General features: G+C 53.0%; 1 protein-coding gene across 1 annotated transcript in view; it reads left to right on the top strand.

Moving 5' to 3' along the window:
* The window catches only part of LOC138260535 (glutamate carboxypeptidase 2-like), a 350,295-nt gene extending 324,939 nt beyond the window's left edge, over positions 1 to 25,356 (top strand). Inside the window, exon 18 of the mRNA XM_069209149.1 lies at positions 22,569 to 25,356. Within this exon, the coding sequence (XP_069065250.1) occupies positions 22,569 to 22,773 (205 nt within the window). The 3' untranslated portion in view covers positions 22,774 to 25,356. The remainder of the gene's footprint in view (positions 1 to 22,568) is intronic.
* The last annotated feature ends 688 nt before the right edge of the window (positions 25,357 to 26,044 follow it).

Here is a 26,044-nt window from a genome sequence, read left to right as displayed (position 1 = left end):
CTGCTCCGGGACGCCTGCAAAACTGCGACAAAGTAGGAAGACGACTACCAGCAACATTGTAGCGCCTCATCCTGCTGGCTTTCTCGACTGTTTACAGGTGGTGCATGCTCTGGGGGTCACCTGCCTTCACCCTGCACCAGAAGCACAGAAGAAATCTCCCGTGGGTCGACGGAATCTTCCACCTGCTAACGCAGGCACCAAAAGACTGCATCACTGGTGCTCTGGGTCCCCTCTTATCCTGACGAGCGTGGTCCCTGGAACACAGAAACTCCACCCAAGTGACTCCCACAGTCCAGTGGCCCTTCAGTCCAAGTTTGGTGGAGGTAAGTCCTTGCCTCCCCACGCTTGACTGCAAACCTGTGTACTGCGTGATTTGCAGCTGCTCCGGCTTCTGTGCATTCTTCCAGGATTTCCTTCATGCACAGCCTAGCCTGGGTCCCCAGCACTCCGTCCTGCAGTGCTCAACCCGCTGAGTTGGCCTTTGATGTCGTGGGACCCTCTTTTGTAACTCTGCGTGGACTCTGGTTCACAAATCTTCCAAGTGCCTGTTGGGGTACTTCTGCGGGTGCTGTCTGCTTCTGTGAGGGCTCTCTGAGTTGCTGAGCGCCCCCTCTGTCTTCTCCTCCAAGTGGCGACATCCTGGTCCTACCTTGTCCTCAGCAGCACCCAAAAACCTCTACTGCGACCCTTGCCGCTAGCAAGGCTTGTTTGCAGTATTTCTGCGTGGAAACACCTCTTCAAGCTTCATCGCGACGTGGGACAACTTCACTCCAAAGGAGAAGTTCCTAGTCCTCTTCTTTCTTGCAGAATTCCAAGCTTCTTCCGTCCGGAGGCAGCTTCCTTGCACCTTCATCTGGGGTTTTCTGGGCTCCTGCCCCCCCCCACGGACACTGTTGCGACTATTGGACTTGGTCCCCTTGCTTTGCAGGTCCTCAGATCCAGGAATCCGTCTTCAGTGCTTTGCTGGTGTGTGTTCTTCCTGCAGAATCCCCCTATCACGACTATTGTGCTCTCTGGGGTAGTAGGTGTACTTTACTCCTACTTTTCAGGGTCTTGTGGTGGGGTATCTTGGACACCCTGACTGTTTTCTTACAGTCCCAGCGACCCTCTACAAGCTCCCATAGGTCTGGGGTCCATTTGTGATTCGCATTCCACTTTTGGAGTATATGGTTTGTGTTGCCCCTATACCTATGCTTGCCTATTGCAACCTATTGTAATTATACACTGTTTGGATTACTTTTCTGACTCTTACTTACCTATTTGTGGTTTGTGTACATATAACTTGTGTTTATTACTTACCTTCTTACTGAGGGTACTCACTGAGATACTTGTGGCATATTGTCATAAAAATAAAGTGCCTTTATTTTTAGTATATCTGTGTATTGTGTTTTCTTATGGTATTGTGCATATGACACCAGTGGTATAGTAGGAGCTTTGCATGTCTCCTAGTTCAGCCTAAGCTGGTTTGCTATAGCTACCTTCTATCGGCCTAAGCTGCTAGAAACACCTCTATTCTACTAATAAGGGATAACTGGACCTGGCACAAGGTGTAAGTACCTTTGGTACCCACTACAAGCCAGGCCAGCCTCCTACACCACTCATGCAATGGTGGGAGAACACCACTCACGCATTGGTGGGACAACGCTACTCACGCAGTGGTGGGAGAACGCCACTCACGCAGTGGCGGGAGAATGCCACCTCATGTAGCCGCCGGAGAAAACCACTCATGCAGTGATGTGCGAACGCCACTCACGCAGTGATGTGAGAACACCACTCACGCAGTGATGGGAGAACGCCACTCACGCAGTGATGGGAGAACGCCACTCACGCAGTGATGTGAGAACGCCACTCACGCAGTGATGTGAGAACACCACTCACGCAGTGATGGGAGAACGCCACTCATGCAATGGTGTGAAAACACCACTCACGCAATGGTGGGAGAACGCCACTGATGCAGTTATGGGAGAACACCACTCATGCAATGATGGGAGAACTCCACTCATGCTGTGATGGGAGAACGCCACTCATGCAATGGTGGGAGAACGCCACTTATGCAGTGGTGGGAGAACGCCACTCATGCAATGGTGGGAGAACGCCACTTATGCAGTGGTGGGAGAACGCCACTCACGCAATGGTGGGAGAACACCGCTCATGCAGTGATGGGAGAACGCCACTCATGCAATGGTGGGAGAACACCACTCATGCAATGGTGGGAGAAGGCTACTCATGCAGTGATGGGAGAACACCACTCATGCAGTGATGGGTGAACGCCACTCATGCAATGGTGGGAGAATGCCACTCATGCATGGGAGAACACCACTCATGCAGTTATGGGAGAACGCCACCCATGCAATGGTGGGAGAACGCCACTTATGCAGTGATGGGAGAACACCACTCATCCAATGGTGGGAGAACGCCACTCATGCAGTGATGGGAGAACACCACTCATGCTGTGATGGGAGAACGCCACGTATCCAATGGTGGGAGAACGCCACTCAGGCAGTGATGGGAGAACGGCGCTCATGCAGTGATGGGAGAATGCCACTCATCCAATGGTGGGAAAACAGGCAACACGTGTTTTGTCTTCAAGACTTTTTCAAGGCTGTGAAGGTCGATACATAAAAGAGCAATTCAACCGGATTGCAAGACGATAACAGAAAATTGGTGACTATTTACGAGTTAAACCAAGACCACTGTGGATAATCAACATGTGAATTATAATTACCCCAAAAAATGTAAATGACCCCCAAAATAGAGTATTATTAAATACGAGAAGAAAGAAGAGAATGAAAAGATGTTGGCCTTGTGTATTTCCAGGGCTCAGTCTAGGTGCAGAGACTGAGGTTAACGAGGGGTCCTGTGCCGCGGAAACAAATGTGGAAATAAGTCTCAGCCCCGTGACTTTAAAGTGCGGTGCTGACGGAGTGACGTAAACACAGGATAGACTCCTGCAAACCTCAACAAAAGTACAGCTAACTTCACACCGTGCATACAAGACTTCAAGTAAGACATAGCGGGTTGAATCACATAGCGCCCCTATAGAAAGCAGGATCGTGCTGAATAACCCTGAAAACCAGGGGACTCCGCGAGTCACAGACCGCAGCTAACCTCACAGGACATCAATACCTATCCCCCGCATACACCGGCCACCTCGGCCGTGTCAGGAGAAAGAGAGAAAAACGCCCACCCGTGTGATGAGAAAATACCCCGAGGCGATTACCCGCTTCTTGTATGAGTGGTGGTGAAGGTGACCCCCAGCAGGAGGTGCCTGGGGGTCATCAAACAAGGCACGGGCAGGCCGAGGCGCCCCTGGTACCTGGGGGTCATCGAACAAGGCGTGGGCAGGCCGAGGCGCCCCTGGTGCCTGGGGGTCAGTACCTGGGGGTCATCAAACAAGGCACGGGCAGGCCGAGGCGCCCCTGGTACCTGGGGGTCATCAAACAAGGCACGGGCAGGCTGAGGCGCCCCTGGTACCTAGGGGTCATCAAACAAGGCGTGGGCAGGCCGAGGCGCCCCTGGTACCTGGGGGTCTTCAAACAAGGCACGGGCAGGCCGAGGCGCCCCTGGTACCTGGGGGTCTTCAAACAAGGCACGGGCAGGCTGAGGCGCCCCTGGTACCTGGGGGTCATCAAACAAGGCGTGGGCAGGCTGAGGCGCCCCTGGTACCTGGGGGTCATCAAACAAGGCGTCGGCAGGCTGAGGCGCCCCTGGTACCTGGGGGTCTTCAAACAAGGCACGGGCAGGCTGAGGCGCCCCTGGTACCTGGGTGTCATCAAACAAGGCGTGGGCAGGCCGAGGCGCCCCTGGTACTTGGGGGTCATCAAACAAGGCATGGGCAGGCTGAGGCGCCCCTGGTACTTGGGGGTCAGTACCTGGGGGTCATCAAACAAGGCGTGGGCAGGCCGAGGCGCCCCTGGTACCTGGGGGTCTTCAAACAAGGCACGGGCAGGCCGAGGCGCCCCTGGTACCTGGGGGTCTTCAAACAAGGCACGGGCAGGCTGAGGCGCCCCTGGTACCTGAGGTCATCAAACAAGGCGTGGGCAGGCTGAGGCGCCCCTGGTACCTGGGGGTCATCAAACAAGGCGTCGGCAGGCTGAGGCGCCCCTGATACCTGGGGGTCTTCAAACAAGGCACGGGCAGGCTGAGGCGCCCCTGGTACCTGGGTGTCATCAAACAAGGCGGGGGCAGGCCGAGGCGCCCCTGGTACTTGGGGGTCATCAAACAAGGCGTGGGCAGGCTGAGGCGCCCCTGGTACCTGGGGGTCAGTACCTGGGGGTCATCAAACAAGGCACGGGCAGGCCAAGGCGCCCCTGGTACCTGGGAGTCATCAAACAAGGCGCGGGCAGGCAGAGGCGCCCCTGGTACTTGGGGGTCTTCAAACAAAGCACGGGCAGGCCGAGGCGCCCCTGGTACCTGAGGGTCTTCAAACAAGGCACGGGCAGGCTGAGGCGCCCCTGGTACCTGGGGGTCATCAAACAAGGCGTGGGCAGGCTGAGGCGCCCCTGGTACCTGGGGGTCATCAAACAAGGCATCGGCAGGCTGAGGCGCCCCTGGTACCTGGGGGTCTTCAAACAAGGCACGGGCAGGCTGAGGCGCCCCTGGTACCTGGGTGTCATCAAACAAGGCGTGGGCAGGCCGAGGCGCCCCTGGTACTTGGGGGTCATCAAACAAGGCGTGGGCAGGCTGAGGTGCCCCTGGTACCTGGGGGTCAGTACCTGGGGGGTCATCAAACAAGACACGGGCAGGCCGAGGCGCCCCTGGTACCTGGGGGTTATCAAACAAGGCAATGGCAAGCCGAGGCGCCCCTGGTACCTGGGGGTCATCAAACAAGGCACGGGGAGGCCGAGGCGCCCCTGGTACCTGGGGGTCATCAAACAAGGCACGGGCAGGCTGAGACGCCCCTGGTACCTGGGGGTCATCAAACAAGCCGCGGGCAGGCTGAGGCGCCCCTGGTACCTGGGGGTCAGTACCTGGGGGTCATCAAACAAGACACGGGCAGGCCGAGGCGCCCCTGGTACCTGGGGGTTATCAAACAAGGCAATGGCAAGCCGAGGCGCCCCTGGTACCTGGGGGTCATCAAACAAGGCACGGGGAGGCCGAGGCGCCCCTGGTACCTGGGGGTCATCAAACAAGGCACGGGCAGGCTGAGACGCCCCTGGTACCTGGGGGTCATCAAACAAGCCGCGGGGAGGCTGAGGCGCCCCTGGTACCTGGGGGTCATCAAACAAGGAGTGGGCAGGCTGAGGCGCCCCGGCGCGGGCAGTCTGAGGCGCCCCTTGTACCTGGGGGTCATCAAACAAGGCGTGGGCAGGCCGAGGCGCCCCTGGTACCCGGGGATCATCAAACAAGGCAATGGCAGGCTGAGGCGCCCCTGGTACCTGGGGGTCATCAAACAAGGCACGGGCAGGCTGAGGCGCCCCTGGTACCTGGGGGTTATCAAACAAGGCGCTGGCTGGCTGAGGCGCCCCTGGTACCTGGGGGTCATCAAACAAGGCACGGGCAGGTTGAGGCGTCCCTGGTACCTGGGGGTCAGTACCTGGGGGTCATCAAACAAGGCGCGGGCAGGCTGAGGCCCCCCTGGTACCTGGGGGTCATCAAACAAGGCACGGGCAGGCTGAGGCGCCCCTGGTACCTGGGGGTCAGTACCTGGGGGTCATCAAACAAGGCGCTGGCAGGCTGAGGCGCTCCTGGTACCTGGGGGTCTTCAAACAAGGCGCGGGCAGGCCGAGGCTCCCCTGGTACCTGGGGGTCAGTACCTGTGGGTCATCAAACAAGGCACGGGCTGGCCGAGGCGCCCCTGGTACCTGGGGGTCAGTACCTGGGGGTCATCAAACAAGGCGTGGGCAGGCCGAGGCGCCCCTGGTACCTGGGGGTCTTCAAACAAGGCGCGGGCAGGCCCAGGCGCCCCTGGTACCTGGGGGTCAGTACCTGGGGGTCATCAAACAAGGCGCGGGCAGGCCGAGGCGCCCCTGGTACCTGGGGGTCAGTACCTGGGGGTCATCAAACAAGGCGCTGGCAGGCTGAGGCGCCCCTGGTACCTGGGGGTCTTCAAACAAGGCATGGGCAGGCTGAGGCGCCCCTGGTACCTGGGGGTCTTGAAACAAGGCGCTGGCAGGCTGAGGCGCCCTTGGTACCTGGGGGTCTTCAAACAAGGCACGGGCAGGCCCAGGCGCCCCTGGTACCTGGGGCTTTTCAAACAAGGCATGGGCAGGCTGAGGTGCCCCTGGTACCTGGGGGTCTTCAAACAAGGCGCTGGCAGGCTGAGGCGCCCTTGGTACCTGGGGGTCTTCAAACAAGGCGCGGGCAGGCCGAGGCGCCCCTGGTACCTGGGGGTCATCAAACAAGGCATGGGCAGGCTGAGGCGCCCCTGGTACCTGGGGGTCTTCAGACAAGGCGCGGGCAGGCTGAGGCGCCCCTGGTATGAGCACAGCAGCTCCAAGGAGCCGGCCATGAGGCGCCCCTGGTACCTGGGGGTCAGTACCTGGGAGGTCATCAAACAAGGCGTGGGCAGGCCGAGGCGCCCCTGGTACCTGGGGGTCTTCAAACAAGGCGCTGGCAGGCTGAAGCGCCCCTGGTACCTGGGGTCATCAAACAAGGCATGGGCAGGCTGAGGCGCCCCTGGTACCTGGGGGGTCATCAAACAAGGCGCGGGCAGGCCGAGGCGCCCCTGGTATGAGCTCAGCAGCTCCAAGGAGCCGGCCATGAGGCGCCCCTGGTACCTGGGGGTCAGTACCTGGGAGGTCATCAAACAAGGCATGGGCAGGCCGAGGCGCCCCTGGTATGAGCAGAGCCGGCTCGGCCGTGGGAGCCCGAAAACCGTGGCCTGCGAAGAAGGACGCTCTAATGTTAAAGCTAAATTGTAGCGAAAACGGGTTGAATGTGTTGCACATGAGTGTAAGACAGATCTGAGGATGAATTGGAAAATAAACTATATTTAGTGCGAGTAGAAACCCTTGGGCCGCTTTGTACTGTGTGTACACGGCTTGGCTCGGGTACAAACCACGGAATAATCAGGGCGTGCAGGTGGGCGGGCATCGCCACAATGTTTTTGAAAAATAAACCCAGTAATCTTGTTCAGGGGGTCCCCCGCACACAGGCTGTGATTGCCAGTTATGAGAGAGGGTCCACTGATACCACAGACCATCCTTGGGGTTCATTCAGTGGCAGCCTCGTCGCCGTGCCATTGACCCCCGCTGATGCCACAAATGCCAGGCGGTAATTACTGCGGGCGGAAGTGCGCGCATGGGAGTTACACATCATGTGGGGGTGAAGCAGAGGAGGGGGCACAGCCTCAGCCCATGGGTCAGAGATTGCCGCTTCCGGTGGGGGAAGTCCTCGGAGCTGGGAGTGCTCAATGTACAGCTACCCTGCCCGACCGAGTCACCGATGCCAACAGGAATGCCAGGAGGGCATTAGGTTCATTAGCGGAAGGCCGCCGCAGGTTAAATATAGCGCCTTCGGGCAGGACACCTAAAACAAATGCGGGGCAGGCGCTGACAGTCTAATGCCGCCGTTGCACCCATCCAGGAAAGCTCCAGCGTAGCGCCAACACCGGGCTAGTGCCACACACCGCAAGGGCACCGACCTACCGAAGGCGGAAAGTGCCAGGGCGCCGGCGGGAGGAGTGAACACAGGAGGTTAGAAAATACCAGAGGCCTTAATTGGCTCAAGGAGCCCCCGGGGGTTAGGAACAAGCAGGCGCCATCCTGAACCGTGCACACCTCATCCACTGTTCGCAATAAATACATGCATGTTCCACAAGTACAGTATAAGTCATTAGGGACATCTTTGGGTTGTATTTAAATTGTCTGTTTCACCAGAAAGTTTCCAATATGGGAACAAACTTCTTGGGGTAAAGATACAATGGAAACAGCAAATGATAATCCAGAACGAGCACTTAAATGCCCTTTGTGATGGCATGAAGGGTGCAGGGTGAATGTGGGCACCATCTCAGCAACGCATGGAGCTGTTGGTCCCATGTCATATGTACAGAGTCCATCCATGTGCTCCAAACGTGATATCCTTGGAAAGTTGAACACATGATGACCTGCTCTTACCGGAATCACAGTAGAGATGATAGAGTCATGCGTGAGACCAGCTGAGCGTGGAAATGAACAGACAATATTACACCCTGTAAAGCCAAGGGATACCAAACATGAATATAACACACATGTCTATCCATTGGTATCAACGCTGCTCAGTAACTGGGGCCTGAAATACTCCAATCTTCACATGCATGTCAGACGCAATGGGAGTGCCGTAAACATCAGTACTAGCCCGATGGGTACCCGAGCACGCCTGGGCTCAGAGGAACCAGAGAAGACTCTAGTACTTTGGACGGGATCCATGATGCTCATCACCAATCAAACATCGTTACGATATTTGTTGGCTTCACGGCAGAAAAAGGAAAATAAGGTACCACTTAGGGAACCATCCTCTCATCTAAAATAGGGGAAGAAAGTTAATGCCGGGGTAAGAAGGACACATTATTATTAAAATATCATATTATTATGGCAGTTAAGGTGGAACTCTCAGGTACATATAGTGTGACTAGCACAGTGGTACATATTGTACCAAACGCGAACGATGTCCCTCACAGCGGCTCTTGTCTATTCATAAATGTACTCACTCACTCCCCCAAGAAAACATGTAGGTCCTCACCAACCCGTCCTCCCCCTGATCCAAGTCTGATAATCCGTTTACTCTCCATACGTCTCAAAATCAATGTTTTATTACCCCCCTGTGGAAGGGCACCTATTGCATCAATGCAGTGAGAAGTGATGCTCAAAATGTCCCTTTTTCCATTTACAATATTATAATGTACGGCAAAGGGATAGTCTCTGTTGTTGTGTCTAATCACCCTTATATGTTCTTGGGCCCTCTCCTTCGTGGCCTGATTGTGCGACCCACATACTGAAACTGACCAGTCTTGTCTTTGGCATCAGAACAAACTTTACAAGGTCCACATTTACGAAACCCACCGAGTGGCCTAGGTGACGGTGCTTCCTTGGTATCAGGTGGTAAGAAACTGTGACAAAGAATATCTCTCACTGCGCGACCCCTGCTGTGCGTGACACTAGGTTTCGATGTGACGCCTTCCTTCAGCGTGTTGTCAGCAAGTAGAAAGGATGAATGTTTGTGCAAAATGTTGTAGATCCGAGCACTAGGGGCGCTATATGGAGTGATGAGAGACAGATTTCTATGTTCCCTACGTTTATACATATTAGAGGCAGTGAGTAAGGTGCCCCGATTTAGTTTTTGATCCTGTTACTGGCCACTGTTATTAAACTGGTCGGGTATTCATCTTTGGCCATTGGCTGCTCCATCTGGCATAGTTCATTAAGGAATTCCCTGTCCTGACTACAATTGCGTCTAATTCTCGTGGCTTCTCCATCAGGGATAGCCCAAGTTTGTGTTCCGGGATGGGCGCTTTTGGCATGCAATATAGAGTTACATACTGTGGGTGTCCTATAGATCTTTGGACATATTCTGTTGTTAATATATAGAGTAACATCCAAATAAATGATGTGAGAGGTACTATGTTGACTAGAAAAGTTAATATTATGGATATTGAGTTCTTGAATAAACAGGCAAAGTGAGTCAGAATCGCCGGACCAGAACATAAGTACATCGTTGATGTATCTGTCCCAGGAAATGACATGTTTGATCAATTCTGGTGGGGACTCTGCCACAATTGTACTTTCTCAAAAAAGCCCATATAGAGGTTCGCGAATGCTGGAGAGAGTTTCGCCCCCATGGCTACTCCTTGTTTTTGCCAAACCCCATTGTGTAGAAAAACTTTGTTATTCAATACAGTCTCAAATAAGAGCATCAAAATATTAGAAGGTTCGAGCAAATTCGCATCACGGTTGTCCAGAAAATCATGTTTGGCAATAAAACCCTCCGCCCTAGGGATGCTGGTATAATGAGATACCACATCAACAGGAACCAAAAGGGGCCCCTCTCTCCAATCGAAATCACTTATCTTGCATAGCAGATCCTTGGTGTCTCTAACGTATGAAGGCAAATTGCATACAAAAGGTTGTAAAAAAATATCAGTAAACTCTGATAGTTTCTCCGTGGGAGATCCTATCCTGAGATGATGGGCCTGCCTGGTGGAAATGAGTCAGTTTTATCTATCTTAGAGAGAATGTATATGCAGGGTGACCTGGGAGTGGGGTTATAGATGTACCTATATTCCAAGTTTGTAATAAGACATCAATCCCTGTGATTCAACTTTTCTTGTAACGTGCTGCTATCCTCATTTAGGGGTTATACGGGGGTCTTCAATATGCTGAAGTGTCGGCTAATTGCCGATCAATTTCCCTAATGTAATCCTCTTTATTCATCGGAACAATGTGTCCGGTCTTGTCACATCACTTAATAATTATGCGCTGTGTCCCCGAGAGAGAGTGTATGCCTCCCTTTCTTCCCTAGCAATAGTGTGCTGAATCGCCTTGCGCCCTGTTCTATATCGGTCCTGTGCATGGGCGACATACCCTACAGGGCGTGGTTGATGCCCTGTAGACAGGAGGCATACCCTACAGGACATGGTTGATGCCATGTGGACGGGAGACATACCGTACAGGGCATAGGTGATGACCTGTGGCTGCGAGACAAACCCTACAGGGCATGGTTGATGGCATGTGGACGGGAGACATACCATACAGGGCATAGGTGATGACCTGTGGCTGGGAGACATACCCTACAGGGCATGGTTGATGCCCTGTAGACAGGAGGCATACCCTATAGGGCATGGTTAATGCCCTGTGGAAAGGAGGCCTACCCTACAGGGCATGGTTGATGCCATGTGGACGGGAGACATACCGTACAGGGCATGGTTGATGCCACGTGGATGGGACCATGCCCTGTGGCTAGGAGACATACCCTACAGGGCATGGTTGATGCCATGTGGACGGGAGACATACCCTACAGGGCATGGTTGATGCCCTGTGGCTGGGAGACATACCCTACAGGGCATGGTTGATGTCACGTGGACGGGAGACAAGCCCTACAGGGCATGGTTGATGCCATGTGGACGGGAGACATACCCTACAGGGCATGGTTGATACCCTGTGGCTGGGAGACATACCCTACAGGGCATGGTTGATGCCACGTGGACGGGAGACATACCCTACAGGGCATGGTTGATGCCCTGTAGACAGGAGGCATACCCTATAGGGCATGGTTAATGCCCTGTGGAAAGGAGGCCTACCCTACAGGGCATGGTTGATGCCACGTGGACAGGAGACATACCCTACAGGGCATGGTTGATGCCACGTGGATGGGACCATGCCCTGTGGCTGGGAGACTAACCCACAGGGCATGGTTGATGCCATGTGGACGTGAGACATACCCTACAGGGCATGGTTGATGCCCTGTGGCTGGGAGACATACCCTACAGGGCATGGTTGATGTCACGTGGACGGGAGACAAGCCCTACAGGGCATGGTTGATGCCATGTGGACGGGAAACATACCCTACAGGGCATGGTTGATGCCCTGTGGCTGGGAGACATACCCTACAGGGCATGGTTGATGCCACGTGGACGGGAGACATACCCTACAGGGCATGGTTGATCCCATCTGGACGGGAGACATACCTACGGGAGGCATACAATACAAGGCATGGTTGATGCCATGTGGACCGGAGACATACCCTACAGGACATGGCTGATGCCCTGTACACAGGAGACATACCCTACAGGGCCTGGTTGATGCCATGTGGACGGGACACATACCCTGCAGGGCATGGTTGATGCCCTATGGACGGAAGGCATAACCTACAGGGCATCCTAATTATCCCTCTGGACTTCCCGCCAAAAGTGGGGCTGTGTCCGGTGGCGGGCATTTCCACTGGCTGGAGTGCCCTGGGGGCATTGTAACACGAAGCCTGAGCCTTTGAGGCTCACTTCTGGTGTTACAGTTCCTGCAGGGGGAGGTGAGAAGCACCTCCACCAAGAGCAGGCTTTTGTTTCTGTTCTCAGAGAGCACAAAGGCTCTCACCCCATGGGGTCAGAAACTCGTCTCAGTGGTAGGCTGGCACAGACCAGTCAGTCCTGCACTGAACGATTGGGTAAAATACAGGGGGCATCTCTAAGATGCCCTCTGTGTGCATTTTTTAAAATAAATCCAGCACTGGCATCAGTGTGGGTTTATTATTCTGAGAAGATTGATACCAAACTTCCAAGTATTCAATGTAGCCATTATGGAGCTGTGGAGTTTGTTTTTGACAAACTCTCAGACCATATACTTAATATGGCCTCGCTGTACTTACAATGTCTAAGAATAGACTTAGACACTGTAGGGGCATATTGCTCATGCAGCTATGGCCTCACATGTGGTATAGTGCACCCTGTCTTAGGGCTATAAGGCCTGCTAGAGGGGTGACTTACCTATGCCACAGGCAGCATTTTGTGTGCATGGCATCCTGAGGGGGATGCCATGTCGACTTTGCCTTTTTCTCCCCACCAACACACACAATCTGCAATGCCAGTGTGCATGTGTTAGATGAGGGGTCCCTTACGGTGGCACAACACATGCTGCAGCCCTTAGGGACCTTCCCACTGTTCCATCCTGGGGAGTGCAAAGCCACAGTCTCTCTAGTCTCTACAGTGGGTGGGTTGCCCACTGTTCAATCCTGGGGAGTGCAAAGCCACAGTCTCTCAAGTCTCTACAGTGGGTGGGTTGCCCACTGTTCAATCCTGGGGAGTGCAAAGCCACAGTCTCTCAAGTGGATAACAGTCTCCACAGGTAATGGAGGAGGCAGGGTGGGCCGAGTGAAGCGTGAACAGTAGCTCGACACAGAACCGGCACTGTCATTGGGCCAGCGGTGCTTGAGACGGCGGTGCCCAGCGGAGCGGTGCTTGAGACGGCGGTGCCCAGCGGAGTGGTGCTTGAGACGGCGGTGCCCAGCGGAGCGGTGCTTGACAGGAAGGGCCCAGCGGAGCGGTGCTTGAGACGGCGGGGCCCAGCGGAGCGGTGCTTGACAGGAAGGGCCCAGCGGAGCGGTGCTTGAGACGGCGGGGCCCAGCGGAGCGGTGCTCGACAGGAAGGGCCCAGCGGAGCGGTGCTTGACAGGAAGGGCCCAGTGGAGCGGTGATTGAGACGGCGGGGCCCAGCGGAGCGGTGCTTGACAGGAAGGGCCCAGCGGAGCGGTGCTTGACAGGGAGGGCCCAGCGGAGCAGTGCTTGAGACGGCGGGGCCCAGCGGAGCGGTGCTTGACAGGAAGGGCCCAGCGGAGCGGTGCTTGAGACGGCGGGGCCCAGCGGAGCGGTGCTTGACAGGAAGGGCCCAGCGGAGCGGTGCTTGACAGGAAGGGCCCAGCGGAGCGGTGCTTGAGACGGCGGGGCCCAGCGGAGCGGTGCTTGACAGGAAGGGCCCAGCAGAGCGGTGCTTGAGACCGCCGGGGCCCAGCGGAGCGGTGCTTGACAGGAAGGGCCCAGCGGAGCGGTGCTTGAGACGGCGGGGCCCAGCGGAGCGGTGCCTGTCTTGGCGGGGCCCTTTTCAGCGGTGCCTTTCTTCACGGTGGGGCCCTGTTCAGCGGTGCCTTTCTTCACGGCGGGGCCCTGTTCAGCGGTGCCTTTCTTCACGGCGGGGCCCTGTTCAGCGGTGCCTTTCTTCACGGCGGGGCCCTGTTCAGCGGTGCCTTTCTTCACGGCGGGGCCCTGTTCAGCGGTGCCTTTCTTCACGGCGGGGCCCTGTTCAGCGGTGCCTTTCTTCACGGCGGGGCCCTGTTCAGCGGTGCCTTTCTGCACGGCGGGGCCCTGTTCAGCGGTGCCTTTCTTCACGGCGGGGCCCGGTTCAGCGGTGCCTTTCTGCACGGCGGGGCCCTGTTCAGCGGTGCCTTTCTTCACGGCGGGGCCCTGTTCAGCGGTGCCTTTCTTCACGGCGGGGCCCTGTTCAGCGGTGCCTTTCTTCACGGCGGGGCCCTGTTCAGCGGTGCTTGTCCAGTCATTCAAGGGAGCCAGACCTGGCCAGGACTCCATGCTTAGTCGCCCTCCGACCGTGCATTTGCTGGACCCTTCGGTGACGGAGTCCTGGGCCCTTGGGTGTCCTCCCTCACATCCGGGATGGGGCTTGTGGGGCCCTCCTGGTCCGCGCTCCTGCTGGCTGACTTCTCCGCCCTGCTGCCCTTTCCCTCCTTCGATGAGGCTCTCTGGCCCTTGCCTCCCCTGGATGTTGTGGCAGGTGAAGTGGCAGAACTTTGGTCCTTGGGGGCAGCCGTGTCAGTCTTCTCGCGGCGGCCCTTGATTTTACGGGTCCTCTTTCCAGGGGGGGGGGGGGGGCTGGCTGTCCCCTTGCTGCTGACTGATGTATCACTGCTGGCAAAGGGTGGACTCCAAAACCCATGCACTATGGTGACACTTGAAGCCGGGCTGGTGGTGGCTGAGGTGCTCTTGGGACTCTTAGCAGATGGAGGGGGTGGGTCAGGTGGGGCAAAGAGGTTAAGATTGGAGAGGTAAACTTTTTTAGGAGCAAGGTAAAGGGTAGGTGTAGTGGTTATGGAAGTGGAGGAAGAGGATGTGGTTGTAGGAGAGTCAGGTGTGCTGTCTTTGGGTGCAGGTGCTTGTGACGTAGGCTGTGGTGATGTGGTTGGCTGTTGGGTGGGTGGCTGCCTGCGTTTGTGTGTATTGGAAGAGGGGGTGACAGACACAGTGGGAGAGGACACAGGGGACGTGTAAATGGCAGTGGGGGTGGTGACTGCACGTGTGCGGACTGTACTGGAGGGTGTGCTGGTGATGGAAGTACTGGCTGATGGTGGTGTGCATGCAGGTGTGAGTGGAGACGTCACAGGGAGGGAGGAGGGAGACGAGGAGGAGGGGGACACAGAGGTGGTAGTGACTGTTGGCATGTCTGCATCTGAGTGTTGCTTGGGTGAATGTTTGTGTGATCTGTGGTGCTTATGTCTGGATGAGCTGCCCTTGGGTGTTGAGGTGTGTGCAGGCTGGTCTGATGGTGTGGATGGGATAGGCTGAGGAACAGGAGACAGAGACAGGGTGGAGGCAGTTAGAAGAGGGAGGCTGGAAACAGGGACAATGGCTGCCGTCAGTGCTGAGGCCAGAGCATTGAACGATCGTTGATGGGCAGCCTGACCCGAATGAATGCCCTCCAGGTATGCATTGCTCCGATGCACCTCCCTCTCTACACCCTGGATGGCATTCAAAAGGGTAGACTGCCCAACAATGATGGTCTGTAGGAGGTCAATGACCTCCTCACTGAGGGCAGCAGGGGTAACTGGGGCAGGGCCTGAGGTGCCTGGGGCGAAGGAGATGCCCGCCTTCTTGGGCGAGCGGGCACGGAGCGAAGGCTGAGGGGCTGCTGGGAGGGCGGAGCTGGTGCGCTGGGTGGCGGCTGTACCTGTAGAGGCGGGGGGCCCGGATGTTGCCGCCACCGCTAGGAAGCTCCCATCCGAGGACGTGTCGGTGTCGCTGGTGTCACCACGGGTCCCCGTTGTGATGCTCCCCTCGCCCTCCGTATCACTGGTGCCCTCGGTGTCTGTACCATGGCCCACCGGGGCCTTGTGAGTTGCAGCTCCCTCGTGCTCCGATGCCAATTCTCCTCCGCCTGATGATGCTAATGCACACATGCAAAAGAAGATAAAGAAAAAGGGTGGGGGGAGAAATAAAGATAGGTTGAGTGCATGCATTGTCAACACCGTTGGTGGAGAGGACAGACACAGGTGCCTCATGCACTACACCGCGCAATCAGGGTACACTACTCAGTACTTGTGACTAGGCCAACAGGTCTAGGGACAACAAATGCGCACATGGGTGATGCTGGACCATGGATAGCTGTACTTGGCACCCTACAGAGGTGGGGGGCGGGGGCACAGGGCCATGCCTAAAGGAGAGGACTACACTACAGAAAGCGCCCTGGTCTAATGTCACCCACAGCCCTCCTCCCCCACCCAGACGCCTCCACTGCGCGTAAAGATAGCTGAATGTGCTGGTACTCACCCCCTTGTGTCTGCTGTGATGTCCTCACGCGCCCATCCAAATCGGGGTAGGCCACCGCCAGGACCTGGGACATCAGGGGGGTCAGGGTACGACTGGCACCCCTCCTAGGTTGGGAGGCCATCCCCAGCAGTGACTCGGCGGTCTTCCCGGTCCCGCGGCGGATGTCCTCCCACCTCTTGCGGCAGTGGGTGCCCCGTCTGTTGTGGACCCCCAGGGCCCGGACGTCCTTGGCGATGGCACGCCAAATGTCGACTTTCTGATGGGCGCTGACCTATTTGACATGTACAGGGTGGGAAAGGAAATATCATAATTTTTCCGTATGTTAGATGTGATTGGCCCCCCCTCCCCAACCTTGCCATGTGGCACATGCTCTCATCTGTCGTGCCTTGCACTCCTCATTCTCTCCCCACCCCACCATCTTACATCCACCATACACAACCCAGGCATAGCCCATTCAACGTGCACCCAGTGTACTTACCTGTTGGTCTGGAGGACCGTAGAGTAGCGCATACTGGGGCAGGACCCCATCCACTAGTTTCTCCAACTCTTCAGAAGTGAAGGCAGGGGCCCTTTCCCCAGTCGCAGCAGCCATTGTCTCTTCCAGACCGAGGTCACAGCAGCACTTGCAGTATAGGTCCTCTCCTGTGGATGATCAGGTCTCGAGTGATTAAGCAGATAGAAAATGGCGGTCACGCCCGCGGCGGTGCGTACCGCAGCGGAGCGTACCGCAGCGGAGCGTACCGCCGGCGCACATCATCATTGGCTCCTGAAACCCACAGGTTTCAATGTTAACCAATGCGGCTTCGCACAGCGGTCTTCGACCGCCTACCGCCACGGTGTGCCACGCCAGCGCATTGACCTCACATCCCACTGTCACACTTCACAGGTCAGGCAGCCGCCATTTCAAGGGTCCACATGGCATAATTTGTACTGCGTCACACAGGCCTAGGCCTTGCATTGCCACTCATACAAGCCTTTCAATGACTAGCGATTCGTATACTGTGCAAGCTGTGGTTACGTACCTGTGTGTTGCTTGACTCTATACTCCATGTTGTCCTTCCTAGGCACCGTCCACTGGGACTTGCGAGGAGAAGGATGAATCCTCCCGTGTACCGACCGCTGGTGGACCTGTCGACAATGGAAGAACGCCATATTATACTCCGATACCGACTTGACCGAGCCACTATACATGAACTGTGTGCCCAGCTGGAGCCAGCCCTGATGTCCCCCATCCGCCAACCCACAGGAATTCCCCCTCTGGTGCAGGTTCTGTCAGTCCTCCATTTTTTGGCAAGTGGGTCTTTTCAGACAACAGTGGCCGTGTCATCTGGGATGTCTCAGCCTATGTTTTCTAAGGTTTTGTCCAGAGTGTTGTCTGCCCTGATGAAATACATGCGGAGCTACATTGTTTTCCCTGAGGAGGGTGATTTGGCCACAGTGAAGGGTGATTTCTATGGCCTTGGACATATCCCCAACATCATTGGTGCCATTGACGGGACACATGTGGCTTTAGTACCCCCCAAAGACAATGAGCAGGGGTACAGAAATTGAAAAAATTACCATTCGATGAATGTCCAGGTGGTCTGTTTGGCTGACCAGTACATCTCCCATGTAAATGCCAAGTTCCCTGGGTCAGTGCATGACGCGTATGTCTTGCGAAATAGCAGCATCCCCTATGTGATGGAACAGCTACAGAGACAACGTGTGTGGCTAATAGGTGACTCTGGTTACCCCAACCTGCCTTGGCTATTGACCCCAGTGAGGAATCCCCGGACCAGGGCAGAGCAACGGTACAATGAGGCCCATGGGCAAACCAGGAGGATCATAGAAAGGACCTTCGGGCTCCTGAAGGCCAGGTTTAGGTGCCTGCATATGACAGGTGGATCCCTCATGTACTCACCAAAGAAGGTGTGCCAGATCATCGTCGCCTGCTGTATGCTTCACAATCTTGCTTTGCGACGCCAGGTGCCTTTCCTGCAGGAGGATGGTCCAGATGGTGGTGTTGTAGCAGCTGTGGAGAGTGAAGACGAGGAAGACAACGGGGACGACACAGACAACAGGGACACAGTTATACAACAGTATTTTCAGTAGCACACAGGTAAGAATCACCCACGCCATTTTAAATTTACTTCAGGCCTCCTGCATCTCTACTTTCTGTGTTTCCCCCCATTTCCTTTTAACTGATTTGTGACTTTCCCTTCCCTTTTCAGAGCTGTATGACCCACTGTGTGACTTCTGCTTTGTTTGCCCATGGACTAAAGCTTATTGACATCGGTATGTTGTCATCACAAATTAACTGGACATTATTGAACCGTTATGTGTAATACATTTGTTAAGAATACAAGCTGACTCCAGATTATTTTCAGTGCAATGAGTGATTTATTTTTAGTGCTACATAGAGGTCCATGATAGTAAAACGGTGATGGGTGGGGGTGGAGTAATGTCCATGGCAGAGTCCAGTTCTCAGTTTCACAGGTGCATTGTCCATATGCCTGTGGAAGGATGGAGCAGGGGCTGTTTAAGGTTGGACAGGGTGACAATGTGGGACAGTGGGATGACATCAGGGGGTATGTTATGCTGGCGGGGGTCTTGGCATCCTACTCTGTCTTCTTTTGTGATCTCAGGTTCCGCTTGCGTGGTGGTTGTTCTTCAGCAGGAGGTGGGGTTCTGGTGGCCTGTCGTTGTGTGGGGGCCTCCTGTCCACTAGCGCTGGCGGAGGTGGTAGGCAGTTCCAGGTCCTGGCTAGTGACAGGGGCCCTTTGGAGTGCCACATGGTTCCGCAATGTGGTTTCTATCCGGTTGAGGGCCAGGACTATGGTCCCCATAGTGGAACGGATGTTCCTGAGTTCGTCTCTGAACCCCATGTAGCGTTCCTCCTGCTGTGCCTGGATCTCCTGGAACCTGGCCAGTACCGTCGCCATCGTCTCCTGGGAGTGGTGGTATGCTCCCATGATGGTGGTGAGGGCCTCTTGGAGAGTGGGTTCCCTGGGCCTGTCCTCCCCCCCCTGTCACACAGCAGCCCTCCCAGTTCCCCTGTTTCCCCGGGCCTCTGTCCCCTGGACGGTGTGCCCACTACCACTGCCCCCAGGTCCCTGTTGTTGTTGGGGTGGTGGGTTACCCTGGGTGCCCTGTAGTGGTAGACACAACGCTGCTTGACCTGTCCTGGAGACAGAGGCATGGGCCCGCTGGGTGGGTGCTGTGCTGATATTCCCAGAGGGGGTTGGGTCTGCTGTGGCCTGTGTCTGTGTGTGGGGAACCGACTGTCCAGAGGTCCCCGATGGTCCGGGCTGGTCATCAGGTTCTAGGTCGACAGAGCTGCTGTCATCACTGGGGGCCTGTTGTGGGGGTGGGATGGACAAATCTGGACCCTCCTGGCCGGTGTGTTGGCGTTCGGGCCCTGCAGGGGTAAGAGAGTATGGTTATTGATTTTGTGTGTGCCATGGCGTGCGATTTGTGGGTGCCCTTGTCCCCCAGTGCTGGCATTCCCTTGTGGGAGAAGATGTGAGGGTGGTTTGGGGGGGTGGATGGGTATGTGCAGTGGTCATGCATAGGTGATGGGTGTCTATGGTTTGTGTTGGCATTCAGGGGTTGGTGTTGTCTTGGGTGGGTTGTGCTGGTGAGACATTGGCAGGGAGGATCTGTGCTGGGGGGTTGGGGTTGGGGGTGAGGGTGGGGGTGTGGGTTGGCATGCTGGTGGTTGGGGGGGGGGTGAAGTAGTTGAGATTAGACTTACCAGAGTCCATTCCTCCGGGTACTCCAGCGAGGCCGTCAGGATGCAGGATGTTGAAGACCTTTTGCTCCCATGCTGTGAATTCGGGTGGAGTGGGTGGGGGTCCGCCGCCAGTCTTCTGCACAGTGATGTTGTGTCGCGACACCATCGAGCGCACCTTCCCCCGTAGGTCGTTCCAGCACTTTCGGATGTCTTCCCGATTTCTGGGATGCTGTCCCACAGCGTTGACCCTGTCGACGATCCTTTGCCATAGCTCCGCCTTCCTGGCTATTGTGGTGTGCTGCACCTGTGTGCCGAAGAGCTGGGGCTCTACCCTTATTATTTCCTCCACCATGACCCTGAGTTCTTGGTCTGAGAACCTGGGGTGTCTTTGGGGTGCCATGGGGTGGTGTGGATGAGGTGTGGGGTGGTGTTTGTGGTGATGTGAGTGGTGGTGTGTGGTGATGTGTGCGTAGATGTGGTGTGGGTGATGAAGTTGGGTTCCTGTGTGTGTTGTGGTTTGCGTTCCCTGTGCTCTCTCTCTGTGTATTGCGCCTTGTCTCTGATTTTCGATTTATGGGGGTTTGTGGGTGATGTGGGTGTGTGTTTTATATTGTATTGAGTGTGTGGGAGTGGTGTGTGTATGTGTATCAGGTGTGTGTATTTCGAATTGTCCAATGTGGCTGTGTTTTGTAAGGGTATGTGTATTTTGACCGCGGCAGTGTGTACCGCCAATGGAATACTGCGGTTGAAAGACCGCCGCGTGGATTCGTGGGTCGGAATGGCATGGGCGTGTTTGTGTTGGCGTGACGGTGGAGGTTTGGTCATCTCCAGTTTATCGCTGCCCGCTGATGAGGCAGCCTTCCGTGGATGTCGGGTTTTTGGCGGTTTGACAGTTGGAGGTCAGAATGACTGTGGCGGTTTACCGCGACCGCGGCGGTATAATGGCGGACTTCTGACCGGCGGTAAGGGCCTTTTACCGCCGAGGTCAGAATCACCCCCTTAGAGTCCCTGTGGTTGGTTCTTCCTTAGGTGGGTGTTCACCTTGTGACGTCTCTATAGTATGGAACATTAGTGGTGTGTAGGGACATCTCTGATTGGTTACTCAATAAGCTTGGGATATGAGTGCCACGCCTTTGGCGGTGCAAATTGTTGTGGTTCTGCCTTATGTAACATGGTTAGCCGTTCACCCTGGATCATATAAACGTGTCTGGTTGTTTATAATAGATAAATGAATTGGGGGTTTGTAAGAAACTGGGGAGTTCTTATATTGTCCAATGTGACCCTTGCTGGTATGAATTGTGAGGTTATTTGTCCCTGGTTTTATGACCTGCCGGAGTTATTTTCCCAGGCATTCAGAAACTCATACTGTATTGTGTTGTCAATGGCATTGTGCCTCAACTTATGATCTAATGGGAGTTTTGTCAATATACTTGATGAGCAGTTGTTCTACCTAAACGGTATGAAGTAGGCGTTCAGGGTTTATAAACAATTGCAGATGTTGCCACTGGTTTTGTCAACTGGTGTGGTTGATGTGTCTTGTTTGTAGGGATTATTGAATTATTATTCACATGTTGTTAAAATTAGTGGGTTCTTTCAGCAGCTAAAGCTATGTCTGAAAGCAGCCACATCTCAGTCTTTCACAGCAGTTAAACAATGGAGAAAACATGGCGGCCTTTTTGGTAATCTCTAATACATATAGCTGATTGCTATGAGTGTGTGTGGAATATAAAACAATAATGACATGTTGTCCTAGGCTCTGCTGATTGATGGGTCTGTTGTTCTTGGGTATATTATGTGCCCTGTGGTGGATACATTTTTGACTTTGTTATGTCCTAAATGTACAGTTATGTCATCCCTGGGTATATGGATCGGTGGGCTACCTTCCTCGAATATTGTCCATTGATTTATGAATTTTATGAAGTTTCTACCCCTGGGACTATGATATTGTCATTTTGTGTCTTTAGTTCTATGAATGAATGTGGTTGTTGACCCTGGGTATATGAATTGCTTGATTCTTGTGCATGTTCCTTGGCCTGGTTGAATTCACCGACAGAGTTGTTGTTATAAGCTCTTATGTAACGGTGGGACTGTCACTCCCGGGTGAGGTTGCTGTCTTGGTGTATATTACTTGGTGGTCTGGTTTATTATTTAATATTGTGGGGCTATTGCCCACAGATTGTGTGAGTTATTTTTGTTGGTGCTGTTTTTTTAGGTAATGTATTTATAGTCCCTGTGTTGTTTTCGTTAGAAGGGGTTTTGCCTCGTGTGGCATGAATTGGTGGGGCTGTTGTCAATCGGTGTCATAGGCTTGTGGTATTGCGGTCCCATAGTTTAGCAATTGGTACATTGTTGTTCTTTGCTTTTTTTGATTAATGGGTTGTTGTTTTTTCTTTGATTAAATAACCTGCTACTGTTAGTATTCTCTGGATTTTAGTCTGGAGTGGGTTTTGCTCATGGGCGGTATGAATTCTTGGGCTTGGTGTCCATAGGTTCTGCAAATTGCCGGCTTTGTTGACCCTCATCTATGCACAGTCTCTCAGCCATTGGCTGTTGGTTGCATGAATTGGTTGATTGTTTGTGTCCTGAAGCTCCATGAATTGTTGGGGTGTACTCCCAGTATTCTATGGATGGGTAGGATTGTACCCCATGGGGTAAATGCACTAATAGGTGTTGGTTCCTGAGTTGCTTTACATGGGGAAGGTGTTGCCTGATGGTGTGAGAATTGTCTGGTTAGGTTTCCCAGTATTTTGAGGTTTGACTGAGTTTTTTGTCCTGCTGGTGCAATGCGGTTGTGGGTCGCACCTTGTCCTCCCAGAGGTATCGTAAGTGTGTGAAGCTGTCACCTCCAGCACCACCCTAATCCTCTGTGTCTCTTTTACCCTTCATTGCTTTCTCCAGACACATCATTTATGCTCCAAACCAGCACAACACCTACGCCGCATCCAGCTTCCCAGGGCTGGCAGCTGCTCTCTTCGACATCGAGACTGATGCGCAGCAGACGCTGCGGTGGCAGCAAGTGAAGAAGCAGATTTCCATCATCATCTTCAGCATCCAATCCGCGGCTAGCGTCCTGAGGGACACCAGTGATATTGGCGGATTATAGGCTGGACAAATGACCAGCCACGGGCCAACGAATCAGAGCAGTGCACTTCAGAAGACCCCATCAGAAATATACAACACTCTGTAACTAAGAGGAAACAAAATAGAATAAACACTGTAGACATGGATGAGAAGCAACTAACAACATACTTCAAGAGACCCCTGTGAGAAACAAACAACCCAGGACTCCTCTGAGGAGAACAATGAGAAACACACAATGTAGCGCACCGCAGAGGAAAGCAACAAGAAACACACACAGACACCAGTAAGAAACAAACCACCCAGGACTCCTCAAAAGACAACAATGAGAAACAAATAATGTAGCACACCTCAGAAGAAAGCAACGAGAAGCAACACAGACACCAACGAGAAACAAACAACCCAGGACGACTCAGGGGAGAAAAATGAGAAACACTCAATGTAGCGCACCTCAGAGGAAAGCAACAAGAAACACACACAGACATCAATAAGAAACAAGCCACTCAGAACTCCTCAAAAGACAACAATGAGAAACAATGTAGCTCACCTCAAATATATCAATGAGAAACAACACAGACACCATCGAGAAACAAACAACCCAGGACGACTCAGAGGAGAACAATGAGAAACACACAATGAAGCACACCTCAGAAGATATCAACGAGAAACAACACAGACACCAATGAGAAACAAACAGTTTAGGACTCCTCAAAAAAGAATAATAAGGAACAAACAATGTAGCACACCACAGAAGAAGAGAACAACGAGAAGCAACACAGGCACCAATGAGAAAGTAACAACCCAGAGCTCCTCAGAAGACAACAATGGGAAACAATGGAGCACATCTTCAGAAGATATCAACAAGAAACAACACAGACACCAATGAGAAAGTAACAACCCAAGGCTCTTCAGAAGAGAACAATGGGAACCAAACAATGTAGCACACCTTAGAAGAAAGCAACAAGAAACAACACAGACACCAATGAGAAACAAACAAACCAACAAGTTCAAAAACACTCCAAAGACAAACACTGCAACACACCTCAGAAGAGAACAGTGAGAAACAAACAATGCAACATGTCTAAAAACACACCAAAGAGAATCACTGCAGGACACATCAGAAGACAACAATGTAGCAGATAGATATCAACAAGAAACAACAGACACCAACGAGAAACAAACAATGCAACACATCCAAAAAAACACTCCAAAGAGAAACATTGCAACACACCTCTGAAGATAATAATGAGAAACAATGTAGACAACAACGAGAAACAACGCAGACACCAGTGAGAAACAAGCATTTCAGCACACCACAGATGACACTTAGGAGAAACAAGCAATGCAGTAGACTTCTGAAGAGACCAATGAGAAACAAACGTCATTTATCCAATAAGGGACACATAATGCAGCAGCCCTTAGAAGACACCATTGAGAAACAAACAGTGCACCAGACCTCAGAAGACACCTACTAAAAACAAACAGCCTATGCAGCAATAAGAATTAAACAGTGCACCAGACCTCAGAAGACACTACTGAGAAACATTTTCACTGACAGTGATGTTTCGACTTTCTAAAGCCTTCTTCAGGGGGAATCGATTAGTGGAAATCCTGCAGAACTGTAGAACTGAATGACTTTATTTGTGCTCTGTAAAAGGTGTCTTTGTTCATTGAATATCATCACAACTTATTCCATCACGTGCGCTCATGGTATGTATTTTTGGGTCAGATGTATCACTTTTCTAAATAGTGATTACCTACGAATCGCAATTATGTAATCGCTATTTGAATGTATGAAACTCCAGGAGTTTCATTTTGCGATTCCCAATGGCTCGCAAATCAACCTACCTTATTAATATTCATGAGGTAGGTCGCAATTTGTGACCCATTGTGAATGGCTATAATCATACGGATGGTGGCCTGTTGGGCTCTGCAGACCACCATGGCTGTGATTGCTTTTAAATAAAGCAATCTTTGTTTTTTCTTTAAATGCAGCCTGTTTTCCTTAAAGGAAAATGGGATGTGTTTAAAAAAGAAAAATTAAAAGTTTTCTTTCCATTTTTTAAGAGTAGGCAGTGGTTGGTGGGACTGTAGGACCACTGCCTACCCTTAAAAAATGTTTTTGCAACCATTCACAAAGGGTCCCCTAGGGACCCCTTCCCGTTTCCGAACGGATTAGCACCTACTTGATGTAGGTGGTAAAATGTGAATGTTTTGTGACCGCATTTGGGTCACAAAACAGTCCTACATACCACTGCGATTCGGTATTAGGAAGGGATGCCCTTGACACGCCCCTTCCTAATAGCAAATCGGTATGTATGCAAAATTCCAACTTGCGATTCGGTAACACGTTACCGAATCGCAAATTGGAATTCATACATACCAAAATGCATTTTTGCGATTGGAAACAGACAGATTGGGACATTTGCGATCGCAAAAAAGCATGATGCATCTGGCCCTTCATGATTTCAGACATTGAAGTTTGTGAATATGGATCAGTAGTTTGCAGAACAGACATTGTTAAAAGGCCTTTTAACAGTGAACTTGTTTACCATTTTTCAAATTTTTTTGATGATTTATATTGCATTTTATTAAAATGTCAGCCATTTTTGTACTTCCATGTTATACTTACTCACGCTGTACTCGTGCTTCTGACGCTTTCTGCCTCCTCCTTGTAAGTGAGGATTCACAAAACCACCTCTGCATCTGGGTAATATATATTATCTGTATCTTTTCAAGTTTCTCTCAGTCCTTCTCACGAGAAAGCCTGGCTCCTGCCCACACTCCTGCTATGTGAGTTTCAGCCTCCATCACTTGTGCCTTCACCGTTCATGGGACGAAAATGCATAAAAATTATTGATTTGTGGCCAGGGGGTGAGAATTACATGCTCAGTGTTTCCGATGGGCAAGGGTTCTCTGACTGATTGCTTTTTTTTGCCATTTTCATCTTTAAAAACATATTTTAGACTTTAAATAGCAATGGAGCCTTTGATCTTCCTTCACACTACCTAGCATGTATATGTAATGTATGTACAAGGAGTTTATTGTAGCCCCTGTCTGGAGCCCACAGTACATTCCACCACTGGGACGTTGGACGCTGCATTGGAGACAGTGGACTGGCTCTGGGCCAGGGTGGCCAGGGTAGATCCAGCATTCCAGTGATGATCTTTCTCTTTCCATCCCTTTGATGCAGAACATTCTACCCTCAGTGGGTGGATTGTTCTGAGAGCCTTTTAGTCTTTCTGCCTAAGGTCATACTAGTTATTAAAGGCCCTCTGCCTCATTATTGGCCCTTA

The sequence above is a fragment of the Pleurodeles waltl genome, chromosome 9 (genome assembly GCF_031143425.1).
Source record: "Pleurodeles waltl isolate 20211129_DDA chromosome 9, aPleWal1.hap1.20221129, whole genome shotgun sequence".
In the NCBI taxonomy this organism is placed as follows: Eukaryota; Metazoa; Chordata; class Amphibia; order Caudata; family Salamandridae; genus Pleurodeles; species Pleurodeles waltl.
Note: the sequence above shows the minus strand (reverse complement) of the source record. Positions and strands in the feature narration are given on the sequence as shown.